Source organism: Salvelinus fontinalis, chromosome 1, assembly GCF_029448725.1.
Source record: "Salvelinus fontinalis isolate EN_2023a chromosome 1, ASM2944872v1, whole genome shotgun sequence".
Taxonomy (NCBI): Eukaryota; Metazoa; Chordata; class Actinopteri; order Salmoniformes; family Salmonidae; genus Salvelinus; species Salvelinus fontinalis.
In genome coordinates, this window is record NC_074665.1 from 21,419,454 (window position 1) to 21,434,506 (window position 15,053).

Genomic DNA, 15,053 nt, shown 5'->3' on the forward strand with positions numbered 1-15,053 from the left:
TGATGTCCATGTCTGACGACAGGGTTTTGTTCTTTTCTGGATTCCAGTCAACTCTTACAATTCCAACTATTGAATCCTGCAAGATACTGTTCTATATTATACAGCTACCTTTTCTGCCAAAATAAATAGTCTGCCCGTGCTACAGATGTCTACATATCAGTCTGCTAATACTAGTAAAGGCCCAGTGTACTACTTTTGTGAACAAATATGACTTGTTATGACCACAGTTCAAAGTTAGGATATTTTCAGAGCTTACCCTTCGCTGTCCAGCACGTCCTTGATGCTGGCCTTGGTGATGACGGCGTCGTCACACTTGAACCACTGGTCCTTGTGCTGCCGGATGAACGTGGTGTAGTGACCGCTCTCCAGAGTGCCCTGGTGGTTGACCACCGCAAACAGAGAATACCTGGAGGGAGAGAACAGGAGATGGGAAGCCAGGCAGAAAATGGATGAGAATTGGTTCATGTCAAAGCAAGAGAGTAAGTAAGAGCCAATTCACTGTCATTATATTGTTCTTTATATGCAACCTAGTAGCATTGTTAGAGGGACAGCGCACATACTTATTGTCGTTGTTGAACACGTCTACCGACTGCTGGTACTGTCCGTTCATCCTGCTCTCTTTACTGAAAGACACACAGACAACATGTCAGCAATGATGAACAAAGGCGGTCCTACTAAGCCATCCGCAGGCTTCACTCCAGGGATAGTTCATCAAAATGACAAATCACATATTGGTTTTCCTTAACCCGTCTATGGACAAGAGGAGACGGCAATCCATGCTTTGGTTTAGTTTCCCTGTCACCGCGGCCACATGCTACCGCTAACAGTACCAGGGAAACGAAACCAAAGCATGGATTGCCGTCTCACCTTGTCCATAGACTGCTTACAGGGCGAGGAAACCAATGTGATTTTGTAATTTGGGTGAATGATCCCTTGAATATCGCACATGTAGATTACAATGAATCCTAAAGCACCCCTATTAAGCCGAGTTAGCTATGACATTAACACCTCAACCTGCCAGGCACGGTTTCCAACGAGGCCCCTGACTGACTGCCTGGTGTGACACTAACCCTAGAGATTACATTCCCACCTCCACACCAATATAACACATCTCTTTCATACACACCCACACATTCATTCAGTCAATTAACTGATGCAGTTCCAGGCATCGCTCTTCCTCTCTGGAGGAGAGCGATCTGAATCCATTTGAGTCCCCCTCAGCAGCAGGTGTTGTTTTGACATGCTGTGCATCAGGGGATGCGCACAGGGAGTTCTGCATTAATGTGTACACACACACACCTGTGTTTGGCTAATTAAGTTAACACACCAATTAAGCACACAGAAAATGGACGTGGTTGGTCAGACAGCGCATACACACACCTATTTAATTCTGACAGAGAAGGGCTGCATCTCAGTTGACTCAAGGGGCTTCCCTTCCTTGTCTCCTTTCCTTCGTTAGCACTGATTTGAGAATCGCAACGTGAAAGCTACATATCAAGGAGACCATCAGAGGGCTGACTTTCACTTGGTGACTTCACCCGGCGAAAATATGAGGAAGTAACTTCAGACTACTGAGATGCAGCCCTCATCTTTTCCACGGTGGGCCTGGCTCATTGTTCAGACTGACCTGGAGGCCATGAAGGGAGTCATGTCCAGCTCTAAGGGGAAGGAGACGTATGTAGGGATCTTCCTCCGCAGCTTCGCTGAGTGTTCAAACCGCTGGAGAGGGGGAGAAGAGAGAAAGAGGAGAGTGAAAAACATGGAAAAAGAGAGAGCGGGTAGAGACAACAGCGGTAGGACATGAGTTTGAAGTGGAAAAGGGAAATAAACCTGGAGCTCTCACTACCTTTTACACAAATACAGAGAAAAGACACACACTGACTTTGAGGTGGAAACACGCCACAATGGGGAGCTTCTTCATGGTCAGCTGTTTGGTGGACTCCTGGTAACTATGGCAACCGCTACATTTGATCTTGGCGCTGCTCCCCAAGTGTTCTGGTCGGGTAAACCTGCAGAAGACGGGACCATGGTCAGAATACACTCCGGGGGTGTGTGTGTGTGTGTGTGTGTGTGTGTGTGTGTGTGTGTGTGTGTGTGTGTGTGTGAAAGACATTGGTGGTGTCACCATTGATGTGGAGAGAGCTGGACAGCAGACTAGAGAGACAAACAGGAAGTGATATGGAAGTGAAGAATAGTAATGAGATACCGGAGGAGACAGTCAGAGTGGTGGCCTTTGATAGATGGAGAGAGGGATAGAGAAAGAGAGAAATAGAGAGGAAGAAACCGAGATAAAGGTATGAGCAGTACCTGCGAAGACAGTCTGTGAGCGTGGTGGCCCCGGAGAGGTGGCTCTCTCCGTTGAGTGTGCTGCCGTCCCCCCCGGGGCTGAGGGGCCAGAAGGGCGTGGACGACCCCGGCAGGTCCAAACTGATGTCCCAGAACGGGTCAATCGTCGTGGAAACACCGCTACAGGACGAGAGGGGAGGAGTCTGAGGGAACGGCACTGTAAGGTTTGGGCTTTGACAGATCTGAAGCTTATGGAACTTTCTTATGACTCCCACCATATAAGTAGTCACAACACTGACAATATTTGTTTGCATGTAAACTCAGCAAAAAAATAAGAAACGTCCCTTTTTCAGGACCCTGTCTTTCAAAGATAATTCGTAAAAATCCAAATAACTTCACAGATCTTCATTGTAAAGGGTTTAAACACTGTTCCCATGCTTGTTCAATGAACCATAAACAATTAATGAACATGCACCTGTGGAACGGTCGTTAAGACACTAACGGCTTACAGACGGTAGGCAAATAAGGTCACAGTTATGAAAACCTAGGACACTAAAGAGGCCTTTCTACTGACTCTGAAAAACACCAAAAGAAAGATGCCCAGGGTCCCTGCTCATCTGCGTGAACGTGCCTTAGGAATGCTGCAAGGAGGCATGAGGACTACAGATGAGGCCAGGGCAATATATTGCAATGTCCGTACTTTGAGACGCCTAAGACAGCGCTACAGGGAGACAGGACGGACAGCTGATCGTCCTAGCAGTGTCAGACCACGTGTAACACCTGCACAGGATCGGTACATCCGAACATCGGTCTGGGGCGGTGTGTCACAGCATCATCGGACTGGGCTTGCTGTCATTGCTGGCAATCTAATCACTGTGCCTTACAGGGAAGACATCATCCTCCCTCATGTGGTACCCATCCTGCAGGCTCATCCTGACATGACCCTCCAGCATGACAAAGCCACCAGCCATACTGCTCGTTCTGTGCGTGATTTCCTGCAAGACAGGAATGTCAGTGTTCTGCCATAGTCAGCGAAGAGCCCAGATCTCAATCCCAATGAGCACATCTGGGACCTGTTGGATCAGAGGGTGAGGGCTAGGGCCATTCCCCCCAGAAATGTCCAGGAACTTGCAGGTGCCTTGGTGGAAGAGTGGCATAACATCTCACAGCAAGAACTGGCAAATCTGGTGCAGTCCATGAGGAGGAGATGCACTGCCGTACTTAATGCAGCTGGTGGCCACACCAGATACTGACTGCTACTTTTGATTTTGACCCCCTTTTTGTTTTTTGTTCAGGGACACATTATTCCATTTCTGTTAGTAACATGTCTGTGGAACTTGTTCAGTTATTGTCTCGGTTGTTGAATCTTGTTATGTTCATACAAATATTTACGCGTTAAGTTTGCTGAAAATAAACGCAGTTGACAGTGAGAGGATGTTTCTTTTTTTGCTGAGTTTATGTATTCAAAATGTTGCACAAAAGGTTTCTAAATCAATGCATCAAACAAAGATTGTGCAATGCTCCAAGTGCCCACCAGGTGGGGATAGAACACTGTCAATCTACACTGTCCAGTAGGGGGCCTGCTACAGCAGAGGGAGTGAAACAGTGGGTGGTGTGTGTCTGTTCAAATCAGTCCCACTCTCCCTGACTCACTGCAGAGGAGAGGGGGTCAGACCAAGGCTGACACTGAGTGATGTAAAACATGATGCAACATGAGCACAGACAGAGAGACAGAGACACAGAGACAAAGTAAGGATGAAGCATAAATGTCACATAAAAGGAAAAAAAACAATGACACACACAGGAGCTTACTGGCAGACTTGACATGTGACGTCAGACTGCAGGCCTCCAGTGAAGATTTGGTCGATGATGCAGTTGCAGTTATTGGGGTTGTTAGCCTTCTTCCCGTTGTCATCTCCTTGGTGAGCACAGGGACACGGACACACGATTGAGAATCAAAGCATGTCGAACTACCATATCAACCCTCCCCACAATATCAGAGAGGGAACGAGAGAGAGAGAGAGAGAGAGAGAGAGAGGGATGGTGGAGGACGACACAGAGCCAAGCAAACACAATCAGCGCTTTTATGTAGAGTGTCTGTGTCAATTAGTAACCTCTCAGCTCATCTCATCCAGGCTGCCAGTCAGTCATTTGCATCTCATCTCATCCAGGCCATCAGTTATCAGCCTGATCGGGGCAGTTAGCAGACCAGCACAGCCATTTCCCACACTCCCCTCCTCTGCAGTTCCTTGTCTCCCCCTCGCTCATATTCCTGCTTTTCCTCCCACCCGTTGACTGTGGCTGAAGTAGAGAGTGTGGGTGCCATTTGAGTAGAGCAGTCTGCTTTCTACAATCTGTGTGTGTGTGTGTGTGTGTGTGTGTGTGTGTGTGTGTGTGTAATATATGCGTCAATGTATATACAGTGTATTCAGAAAGTATTCACACCACTTCCCTTTTTGTTTTTTACATTTTGTTACATTACTGCCTTAATCTAAAATAGACTAGTTATCCTCATCAATCTACACACAATACCCCATAATGACAAAGCCAAAACAGGTTCAGACATTTTTTGCAAATTTATTAAAAATATATAAATAAGATATTTCTGTTTTATAAGTATTCAGACCCTTTGCTATGAGACTCAAACTTGAGGTCAGGTGCATCTTGTTTCTATTGATCATCCTTGAGATGTTTCTACAACTTGATTGGAGTCCACCTGTGAAAATTCAATTGATTAGACATGATTTGGAAAGGCGCACATCTGTCTATATAGGGTCCCACAGTTGACATGGCATGTCAGATCAAAAACCAAGCCATTAGGTCAAAGGAATTGTCCGAAGAGCTCCGAGACAGGATTGTAGAGGCACAGATCTGGGGAAGGGTACAAAAAATGTCCGCAGCATTGAAGGTCCCCAAGAACACAGTGGCCTCCATCATTCTTAAATGGAAGAAGTTTGGAACCACCAAGACCAAGCACCCAATGGTCTCTGACAGAGCTCCAGAGTTCCTCTGTGGAAATGAGAGAACCTTCCAGAAGGACAACCATCTCGGCAGCAATCCACCAATCAGGCCTTTATGGTAGAGTGGCCAGACGGAAACCACTCCTCAGTAAAAGGCACGACAGCCCGTTTGGAGTTTGCCGAAAGGCACCTAAAGGACTCTGACCATGAGAAACAAGATTCTCTGGTCTGATGAAACCAAGATTGAACTCTTTGGCCTGAATGCCAACAGTCACGTCTGGAGGAAACCTGGCACCATCCCTACGGTGAAGCATGGTGGTAGCAACATTATGTTGTGGGGTTGTTTTTCAGAGCCAGGGACTGGAAGACCAGTCAGGATCGAGGGAAAGATGAACGGAGCAAAGTACAGAGGGATCCTTGATGAAAACCTGCTTCAGAGCGCTCAGGACCACAGAGTGGGGTGAATGTTTTTATTTTTTTAATTTCACCTTTATTTAACCAGGTCGGCCAGTTGAGAACAAGTTCTAATTTACAACTGCAACCTGGCCAAGATAAAGCAAAAGCAGTGCGACAAAAACAACAGAGTTACACATAAACAAAGGTTCACCTTCCAACAGAACAACAACCCTAAGCACACAGCCAAGATGATGCAGGAGTGGCTTCGGGACAAGTCTCTGAATGTCCTTGAGTGGCCCAGCCAGAGCCCGGACTTGAACCCGATCAAACATCTCTGAAGACACCTGAAAATAGCTGTGCAGTGACGCTCCCCGTCCAACCCGACAAAGCTTGAGAGGATCTGCAGAGAAGAATGGGAGGAACTCCCCAAATACAGGTGTGCCAAGGTTGTAGTGTCATACCCAAGAAGACTCAAGGCTGTAATCTCTACCAAAAGGTGCTTCAACAAAGTACTGAGTAAAGAGTCTGAATACTTATATCAAATGTGAGTTTAAAAAAAAAAGTCTAATAAATTTGCAAAAATTTATAAAAACCTGTTTTTGCTTTGTCATTATGGGGTACTGTGTGTAGATTGAAGAGAAATAAAATGTTATCCAATTTAACAAGGCTGTAAACGTAACAAAATGTGGAAAAAGTCAAGGGGTCTGAATACTTCCCGTATGCACAAGGTAGTTCTAAGGCTTATAATGTAGTGTGTATGTGTGTGTCTGTGCGTGGGTGCGTGTACTATGATGCAGACCTTTGCAGTGGCGGTGCAGCACATCCAGGGCAGCGATGAGGAACTCGTGGGCATCCTGCTGCTCGTAGCCCGCAAGGTGGCGCGCGTGAGTCCACACCAGGTGCAGCAGCCGGAAGGGAATGTGGGGCGAGCGGTGGCCCGAGTAGAACTGAGAGAGAGAGGGGGACGAAAAGGGAAACATTAGGAGAGGCAGAGGATGTGGAAAAGAGGGACAGATAAAAATGGAACAAGGAGAGAGGGGGATGAAGAGAGAAAGAAAGTAAAGGTGAATAAGAGAAATGAGAGAGAAAATGAAGGTTGGAGAAGGGGCGGGATGAAACAGGCACTTAAACCATACTACGTTCTAAGTACGTCCACAATAATAGTTTTAGAGGGAGAAAAGAAAAGTGTAGATAGTTGGGCTGAGACTGATGAAGGTTAGACAGCTGTAGAGGTGGGCTGAGAGAGAAAGAGGTAGGAGAAAGGAGGCGTGTGAGACTGAAAGAGAAATATATTTTTAAGCCCTTACCTCCTGAAAGAGCTGTGACATCTCACACACCAGACAGGAGTTGGACTGCATCTCACACTTGTGTCTGTCGGACAGGAAGAAGTCCCGCAGCAGGGGGGTGTGGGTGAGGGCCTGGACGATGCAGTTCATAAAACACGTGTTTCCCAGGTTGATCAGACCTCGAAGACCTGAGGGAGAGAGAGACAGAGAGAGCGCGAGAGAGAGACAGAGAGAGCGCGAGAGAGCGCGAGAGAGAGCGCGAGAGAGAGACAGAGAGCGCGAGAGAGAGAGAGAGACAGAGAGCGCGAGAGAGAGAGAGAGACAGAGAGCGCGAGAGAGAGACAGAGAGCGCGAGAGAGAGAGAGAGAGACAGAGAGCGCGAGAGAGAGAGAGAGACAGAGAGAGCGCGAGAGAGCGCGAGAGACAAAGAGCGCGAGAGAGCGCGAGAGACAGAGACAGAGAGCGCGAGAGACAGAGACAGAGAGCGCGAGAGACAGAGACAGAGAGCGCGAGAGAGAGACAGAGAGCGCGAGAGACAGAGACAGAGAGCGCGAGAGACAGAGACAGAGAGCGCGAGAGACAGAGACAGAGAGCGCGAGAGACAGAGACAGAGAGAGCGCGAGAGACAGAGACAGAGAGAGCGCGAGAGACAGAGACAGAGAGAGCGCGAGAGACAGAGACAGAGAGAGCGCGAGAGACAGAGACAGAGAGAGCGCGAGAGACAGAGACAGAGAGAGCGCGAGAGACAGAGACAGAGAGAGCGCGAGAGACAGAGACAGAGAGAGCGCGAGAGACAAAGAGCGCGAGAGACAAAGAGCGCGAGAGACAAAGAGCGCGAGAGACAAAGAGCGCGAGAGACAAAGAGCGCGAGAGACAAAGAGCGCGAGAGACAAAGAGCGCGAGAGACAAAGAGCGCGAGAGACAAAGAGCGCGAGAGACAAAGAGCGCGAGAGACAAAGAGCGCGAGAGACAAAGAGCGCGAGAGACAAAGAGCGCGAGAGACAAAGAGCGCGAGAGACAAAGAGCGCGAGAGACAAAGAGCGCGAGAGACAAAGAGCGCGAGAGACAAAGAGCGCGAGAGACAAAGAGCGCGAGAGACAAAGAGCGCGAGAGACAAAGAGCGCGAGAGACAAAGAGCGCGAGAGACAAAGAGCGCGAGAGACAAAGAGCGCGAGAGACAAAGAGCGCGAGAGACAAAGAGCGCGAGAGACAAAGAGCGCGAGAGACAAAGAGCGCGAGAGACAAAGAGCGCGAGAGACAAAGAGCGCGAGAGACAAAGAGCGCGAGAGACAAAGAGCGCGAGAGACAAAGAGCGCGAGAGACAAAGAGCGCGAGAGACAAAGAGCGCGAGAGACAAAGAGCGCGAGAGACAAAGAGCGCGAGAGAGAGCGCGAGAGAGAGCGCGAGAGACAAAGAGCGCGAGAGAGAGCGCGAGAGACAAAGAGCGCGAGAGAGAGCGCGAGAGACAGAGACAGAGAGCGCGAGAGACAGAGACAGAGAGCGCGAGAGACAGAGACAGAGAGCGCGAGAGACAGAGACAGAGAGCGCGAGAGACAGAGACAGAGAGCGCGAGAGACAGAGACAGAGAGCGCGAGAGACAGAGACAGAGAGCGCGAGAGACAGAGACAGAGAGCGCGAGAGACAGAGACAGAGAGCGCGAGAGACAGAGACAGAGAGCGCGAGAGACAGAGACAGAGAGCGCGAGAGACAGAGACAGAGAGCGCGAGAGACAGAGACAGAGAGCGCGAGAGACAGAGACAGAGAGCGCGAGAGACAGAGACAGAGAGCGCGAGAGACAGAGACAGAGAGCGCGAGAGACAGAGACAGAGAGCGCGAGAGACAGAGACAGAGAGCGCGAGAGACAGAGACAGAGAGCGCGAGAGACAGAGACAGAGAGCGCGAGAGACAGAGACAGAGAGCGCGAGAGACAGAGACAGAGAGCGCGAGAGACAGAGACAGAGAGCGCGAGAGACAGAGACAGAGAGCGCGAGAGACAGAGACAGAGAGCGCGAGAGACAGAGACAGAGAGCGCGAGAGACAGAGACAGAGAGCGCGAGAGACAGAGACAGAGAGCGCGAGAGACAGAGACAGAGAGCGCGAGAGACAGAGACAGAGAGCGCGAGAGACAGAGACAGAGAGCGCGAGAGACAGAGACAGAGAGCGCGAGAGACAGAGACAGAGAGCGCGAGAGACAGAGACAGAGAGCGCGAGAGACAGAGACAGAGAGCGCGAGAGACAGAGACAGAGAGCGCGAGAGACAGAGACAGAGAGCGCGAGAGACAGAGACAGAGAGCGCGAGAGACAGAGACAGAGAGCGCGAGAGACAGAGACAGAGAGCGCGAGAGACAGAGACAGAGAGCGCGAGAGACAGAGACAGAGAGCGCGAGAGACAGAGACAGAGAGCGCGAGAGACAGAGACAGAGAGCGCGAGAGACAGAGACAGAGAGCGCGAGAGACAGAGACAGAGAGCGCGAGAGACAGAGACAGAGAGCGCGAGAGACAGAGACAGAGAGCGCGAGAGACAGGCAGAGAGCGCGAGAGACAGGCAGAGAGCGCGAGAGACAGGCAGAGAGCGCGAGAGACAGGCAGAGAGCGCGAGAGACAGGCAGAGAGCGCGAGAGACAGGCAGAGAGCGCGAGAGACAGGCAGAGAGCGCGAGAGACAGGCAGAGAGCGCGAGAGACAGGCAGAGAGCGCGAGAGACAGGCAGAGAGCGCGAGAGACAGGCAGAGAGCGCGAGAGACAGGCAGAGAGCGCGAGAGACAGGCAGAGAGCGCGAGAGACAGGCAGAGAGCGCGAGAGACAGACAGAGAGCGCGAGAGACAGACAGAGAGCGCGAGAGACAGGCAGAGAGCGCGAGAGACAGGCAGAGAGCGCGAGAGACAGACAGAGAGCGCGAGAGACAGACAGAGAGCGCGAGAGACAGACAGAGAGCGCGAGAGACAGACAGAGAGCGCGAGAGACAGACAGAGAGCGCGAGAGACAGACAGAGAGCGCGAGAGACAGACAGAGAGCGCGAGAGACAGACAGAGAGCGCGAGAGCAAGAAACAGACAGAAACAGACAGACAGAGAAAACACATCTTGAATATAATTTCCAGTGCCAAAAGCACCACAGTAAACGAGAACCAGTGGAGGCCACACTATCACAGATGGCCACAGTGGTCCCTAGAGGAAGGTTGGAGTGAACACAGCAGCCCCAAACTGGCAGGACAACAGGGTAAGAGACCCAGAGAGATGGGCATCCCTGACAGGTGAGACCAGGCACACGCGCCACACACGTTGGCCCTGACCAGCTGCTCCCTCTAGAAGTTTAGTTACAAGAAAAAGAGAGATGGAGGGAAAAGGAGGAGGGATGGAGAGGGAGAGACAAGAGTGAGGAGGTCGCTCCCTTCCGGACATGAAAACACCTCCCACAGTGCACCATTCTCTGTGTCTTTCCTAAGCGGGCAAGAGCGCATCTTGACAAAAAAATTATCACATTTCATATTTCTCACGAGAGAGAGAAAGAGAGAGAGAGAGAGAGAGAGACAGAGAGAGCGAGAGCACAGAGGGAACGCGAGTGGTTAGCGGCTAGCAGTAGCCTGCAGCGATGCCGTTTAACACCATTCATTCTCCATCTCTGAGCTGCTCCCTCGCCGTGTGGAGGAGGGGTGAGAAAGAGAGGGATGCGAAACGAAGGTCATTTCCCCCCACTGTACCGCACTTCATAAACCCCTGATCAATAATAACATACTACTGAATATTTGTCTCCCTCTTGCACAGACACACACAGACAGAGGCTAAATGCCATGCTCTGAAGCCTGGACCTGCTCCAAGTCCTTGTTCCTGACCACCTGCTCACGTTACAACCCTGGGAGTTTAGTTAAGAGAGAAAACAGGGACGAGGAACGGAACGAGAGAGGGATTGAGGAGAAGACAAGCAGATCCAGTTGCGAGCACCTGTCAAGAGAGCGAGGAGGCTTCTGCCTTCTGGACATGAACACATTCCCCATCATGCACCATTCTCTGTGTGTCACCTAGGCTTCATTCAGGTTCAATGTACTTGGACTCAGCCACACACACACAGGCAGCTTGACAAAAACACATTTAGACTTGGTCTTTTTTCATCTCATCCAACCTCAATACGTTTAGCATAGAGCGAGAGGAGAGGGACAGCGAGCGGCTAGCAGTCGCCTGCAGGGACGCTGTTTAACACCATTGATTCTCCATCTCAGTGTGAGCAGAGCTGCTCCCTCGCTGTGTGGATGAGGGGTGAGAAAGGGAGGAGGAAGGTTCCCAATGGACAGCACTACAGAAAACCCTGATCGATAACATACTACTGATGAGTTCTGACCTCTGAACTTGAAATATGAAATCTCCTTGTTCATGGTACTTGAGGGACAGAGGAGAATACGGAACGTTCCCGTTATTGTTAGACATCAGTTATCCTGTGGAAAGGAGAAGGGCCACAGTCTGGCTTCAGTTGTTGGGCTGTAATTTGAACTACTTGCTACACCAGAAGTGAATGGTTATCTGTAGGAGGAATGTATATGATGGGGTCAATGAAGGTTGGATATGGACAGGGGCTTGGAATGTTACTGAGTAAGGGGAAAGGCAGTCACATGGTTGTGGTCACTGATAAGGGTGGGGAGCTGTGGATTAGTGAGGAATGGGGGCAGAGGTCATGTCAGCTCACATTAAGGGAGAAGGAACAGTTTATTACCCGTATCACTTAACTTTCAGAAAAGGAGGAGACTTCACCTAAAGTGGGGTATACACACACACACACACACACATCCTTGTACTGGTGGGAACATGCCTGTCTGTTCAGCTGTCTGACCCATTGGGTGAATAAACTTGGTTTGAGCTTTTCCTTGTTGTCTGGTGTATTTAGTACCTAACACGACTGTGTATATTTCTCTCTTGCGCACACATTTTCAGACACACCCAACTGGAGTCCCTGCAATGAGATTCAGGAGAGACTGGGAGTTCTATCCACCCATGTGCTCCAGACACCCACAGTCTGCACTGCAGCTGCTGTCATCACACTGAACCTCATACGGAATGAACTACACCCAGAAAGAGAGATGCAGACCAGGCTTGTGTTAGTCCCGGCCTCCTTCTAACCCTTCTGTGTTTGCAGGTCTGGTGTGTTCAATATGGCAATGACACCACCAAGCCTTAGAACTTCCTTCTGCCATATCGCATATCCCGTCATTGTGTTTTTTCATATTTGGAAACACAGAAAGGGGAAAGCCCAGGGTAAGGAGCTAGGATAAAGGGACCAGGGTAAGGAGCTAGGATGAAAAGGGACCAGGGTAAGGAGCTAGGATGAAAAGGGACCAGGGTAAGGAGCTAGGATGAAAAGGGACCAGGGTAAGGAGCTAGGATGAAAAGGGACCAGGGTAAGGAGCTAGGATGAAAAGGGACCAGGGTAAGGAGCTAGGATGAAAAGGGACCAGGGTAAGGAGCTAGGATGAAAAGGGACCAGGGTAAGGAGCTAGGATGAAAAGGGACCAGGGTAAGGAGCTAGGATGAAAAGGGACCAGGGTAAGGAGCTAGGATGAAAAGGGACCAGGGTAAGGAGCTAGGATGAAAGGGACCAGGGTAAGGAGCTAGGATAATGGGACCAGGCACAAGACAACTCTTGCTATAACCAGCCTCTGCAGCGCTGGAGGTGCCCTCACCGATGGTGCAGTTTGTTGTTATTTTCCGGCGCTTTGGATTGTGCCGCAGCAGTTCCAGCTCTCGCTTGGTGGGCTCCCACGTCGAATACTTCTCCCCTACACCTGACATTCAAACGACAGGAAAGAAAACAAAAATAAATAAACTTAAAATTTAACAAGCCAGGTAGCTTAACCATAAGCCTGAGAGGAAGTGAATAAGAAATATGGAAACATACATGGCCCAAGGCAGTGGAATCTCTATTAGTGAATACAGGTGTTTTACATAGTGCATGTACAACAAGAGGTGCATCAATGTACTACACTGTGGATCCCTAAAGATGTACCTACAGCTGAGGTGTCAGTGTGCTATGTTGCAAGCCAGAGGGCACTACTGAGGGGTTAAATAGGGGAAAGAACCTACCTTGCAACTTCCACGCTTTCCTTTGTTCCTCTTTGGCAATCTGTTCCATGTCTTTGTCGTATATGTAGTCTTGGCACACAAAGCAGTATATCCCGCCGTACAATAGATCTATAGCTGGAAGATAAAAAGAGAGACCGAGAGAGGAAGAAATTAGATGGGAGGAGGAGGAAGGAATGAATAAGCTCAAGGCTATGTTGGCTAATTTGTAGCCCCCAGGTTAGCTGTTGAGAAAGGTGGGTATGCAGCTAGCTAGCAGCTACACCACTCTTGAACACATTCTATACCTCTGCAAGGCCAGCTTATGTGCTGACATCTTTACTGAGACACAGCCAGCGGGAGAGAGAAACAGACAAAAAAAACAGGCGAAAGCTACCTCTCTATCCCGTTACCTATCATATCCGCCTCACCTTTTAAGCAACCGCAGCGTCAATACCTGTTTGCAGTTCCCATGACAACCTGCCTCTTTCAATTGCCTGCTTGAGGCAGGTGTACATCGCGCGTGTGTGTGTGTAAATGGTCGGCCGCATGATTAATTACAGTATTAATGTGGATTAGATATGGTGTTGACTGGTGTGACTGAATGTATTGAAAATGTCAGGCTGGGCCCTGCAGGTATAGGTGAATTAGTACCAAGCTGATGCTGATAGCAAATACAAGAACATCAAGTCTGCCTGTAGATTCAATTCACACCGAAAACAAAAAAAACTTTGTTCTACAGATGCAACATGCCGTGGATATTGCACCTAAGCCTATAATGCTGATATTGCCGTGAAAAGAGAACTTCCCTGCAGATTGTCACATCAACGACGGAGGCAACTCCCTAATCGAGCACAACAGAGAGAGTGAAACACTAGCCTTAGGCCTCAGATTGTATGACAGCCACGCTGTCAACGGCACGACAAGAACAGGAGAGAGAACGAAACAGAGTTGTGTAACAAGGTGAGACCAGGCTTATTGCTGGAGAAGACCAAAACGAAAATAAACCAATGGACCTTCGGGTAACCATGGGAACGCAGAAAAGGGAGGGGGAGAAAGAGAGAAGACAAACATAACACGAGGTAAATAGAAGAACAGATCAAATATCTGGAAGGAAGAACATTTAAGGACAATGGAGTGAAAGGATCAAGAAGAGAAGGAATCGTTTTAATTTAATTCTGTAGTGTTTACGAAGACGTGTTAATTACCCTGCACGCTAGTCTGGTGAGATCTGTCCTTTTCTTCTGCTGCTGTAGCGTAAATCTATCTGCACGCTGGCACATTTTTATTCAGTAGCTAACCTAATTAACACACCAATTAATCTCCAGAGTGGCTGGGAGGGAGGGCGCGCACGAGCCTGGGCTAGGAGATAACACTGAACGGTCTGTGTTGCCAAGCACATAGGAAGCCTGCCTGCCACAACACTAACACCAGCCTATATCATCCCCCTAACAAGCATTAGTTCATCTAAACATGGCACAATAACTTTTGTCAATTTATTCCCTAGATTGGGAAGAGAAAAGCAATTGCTATACACACACTGTGGACAGTATATTAGGTACACCACCCCGTTTACAAAAAGGGATCTCTCCTACAGACAGTCACGTGGCCGTGGCTTGCTATATAAAGCAGGCAGACAGGCATCGAGGCATTCAGTTACAGTCCCATTGACCGTTAGAATGGGCAAAACGAGAGACCTAAGTGAGCGAGCGTGGTATGATCATCGGTGCCAGCCACGCCAGATTCAGTATCTCAGAAACGGCCGGCCGCCTGGGCATTTCACGCACGACAGTGTCTAGCGTTTACCGACAGGCGCAGGACAACAGTGGTGTGCAGAACAGCATCTCGGAACGAACAACTTGTCGATCCTTGTCGCGGATGGGCTATTGCAGCAGACTACCACACTGGGTCTCACTGCTAGCAGCTACAAACAAGAAGTGACTCCAATGTGCACGCAGTCATCAACACCGGACAATTGAGGTGTGGAAAAACATTGCCTGGTCCGACAAATCCCGGTTCCTGTTGCGTCTTGCTGATGGCCGAGTCAGGATTTGGCGTAAGCAGCATGAGACCATGGACCCAT

At 49.5% G+C, this 15,053-nt stretch overlaps 1 protein-coding gene across 6 annotated transcripts in view; it reads right to left on the reverse strand.

Annotated features, from left to right (window-relative positions):
• Window positions 1-15,053, reverse strand: part of usp22 (ubiquitin specific peptidase 22) — a 35,977-nt gene that overhangs the window by 2,005 nt on the left and 18,919 nt on the right. For all 6 annotated transcript variants that reach the window (XM_055902664.1, XM_055902923.1, XM_055902905.1 and 3 more), the window contains 10 exons: window positions 12,995-13,108; window positions 12,595-12,696; window positions 6,950-7,116; window positions 6,442-6,589; window positions 4,099-4,204; window positions 2,308-2,466; window positions 1,883-2,009; window positions 1,628-1,719; window positions 561-623; window positions 257-406 (listed from right to left, as the gene is read on the reverse strand). In XM_055902664.1, coding sequence (XP_055758639.1) covers window positions 257-406; window positions 561-623; window positions 1,628-1,719; window positions 1,883-2,009; window positions 2,308-2,466; window positions 4,099-4,204; window positions 6,442-6,589; window positions 6,950-7,116; window positions 12,595-12,696; window positions 12,995-13,108 — 1,228 coding nt within the window. The remainder of the gene's footprint in view (window positions 1-256; window positions 407-560; window positions 624-1,627; window positions 1,720-1,882; window positions 2,010-2,307; window positions 2,467-4,098; window positions 4,205-6,441; window positions 6,590-6,949; window positions 7,117-12,594; window positions 12,697-12,994; window positions 13,109-15,053) is intronic.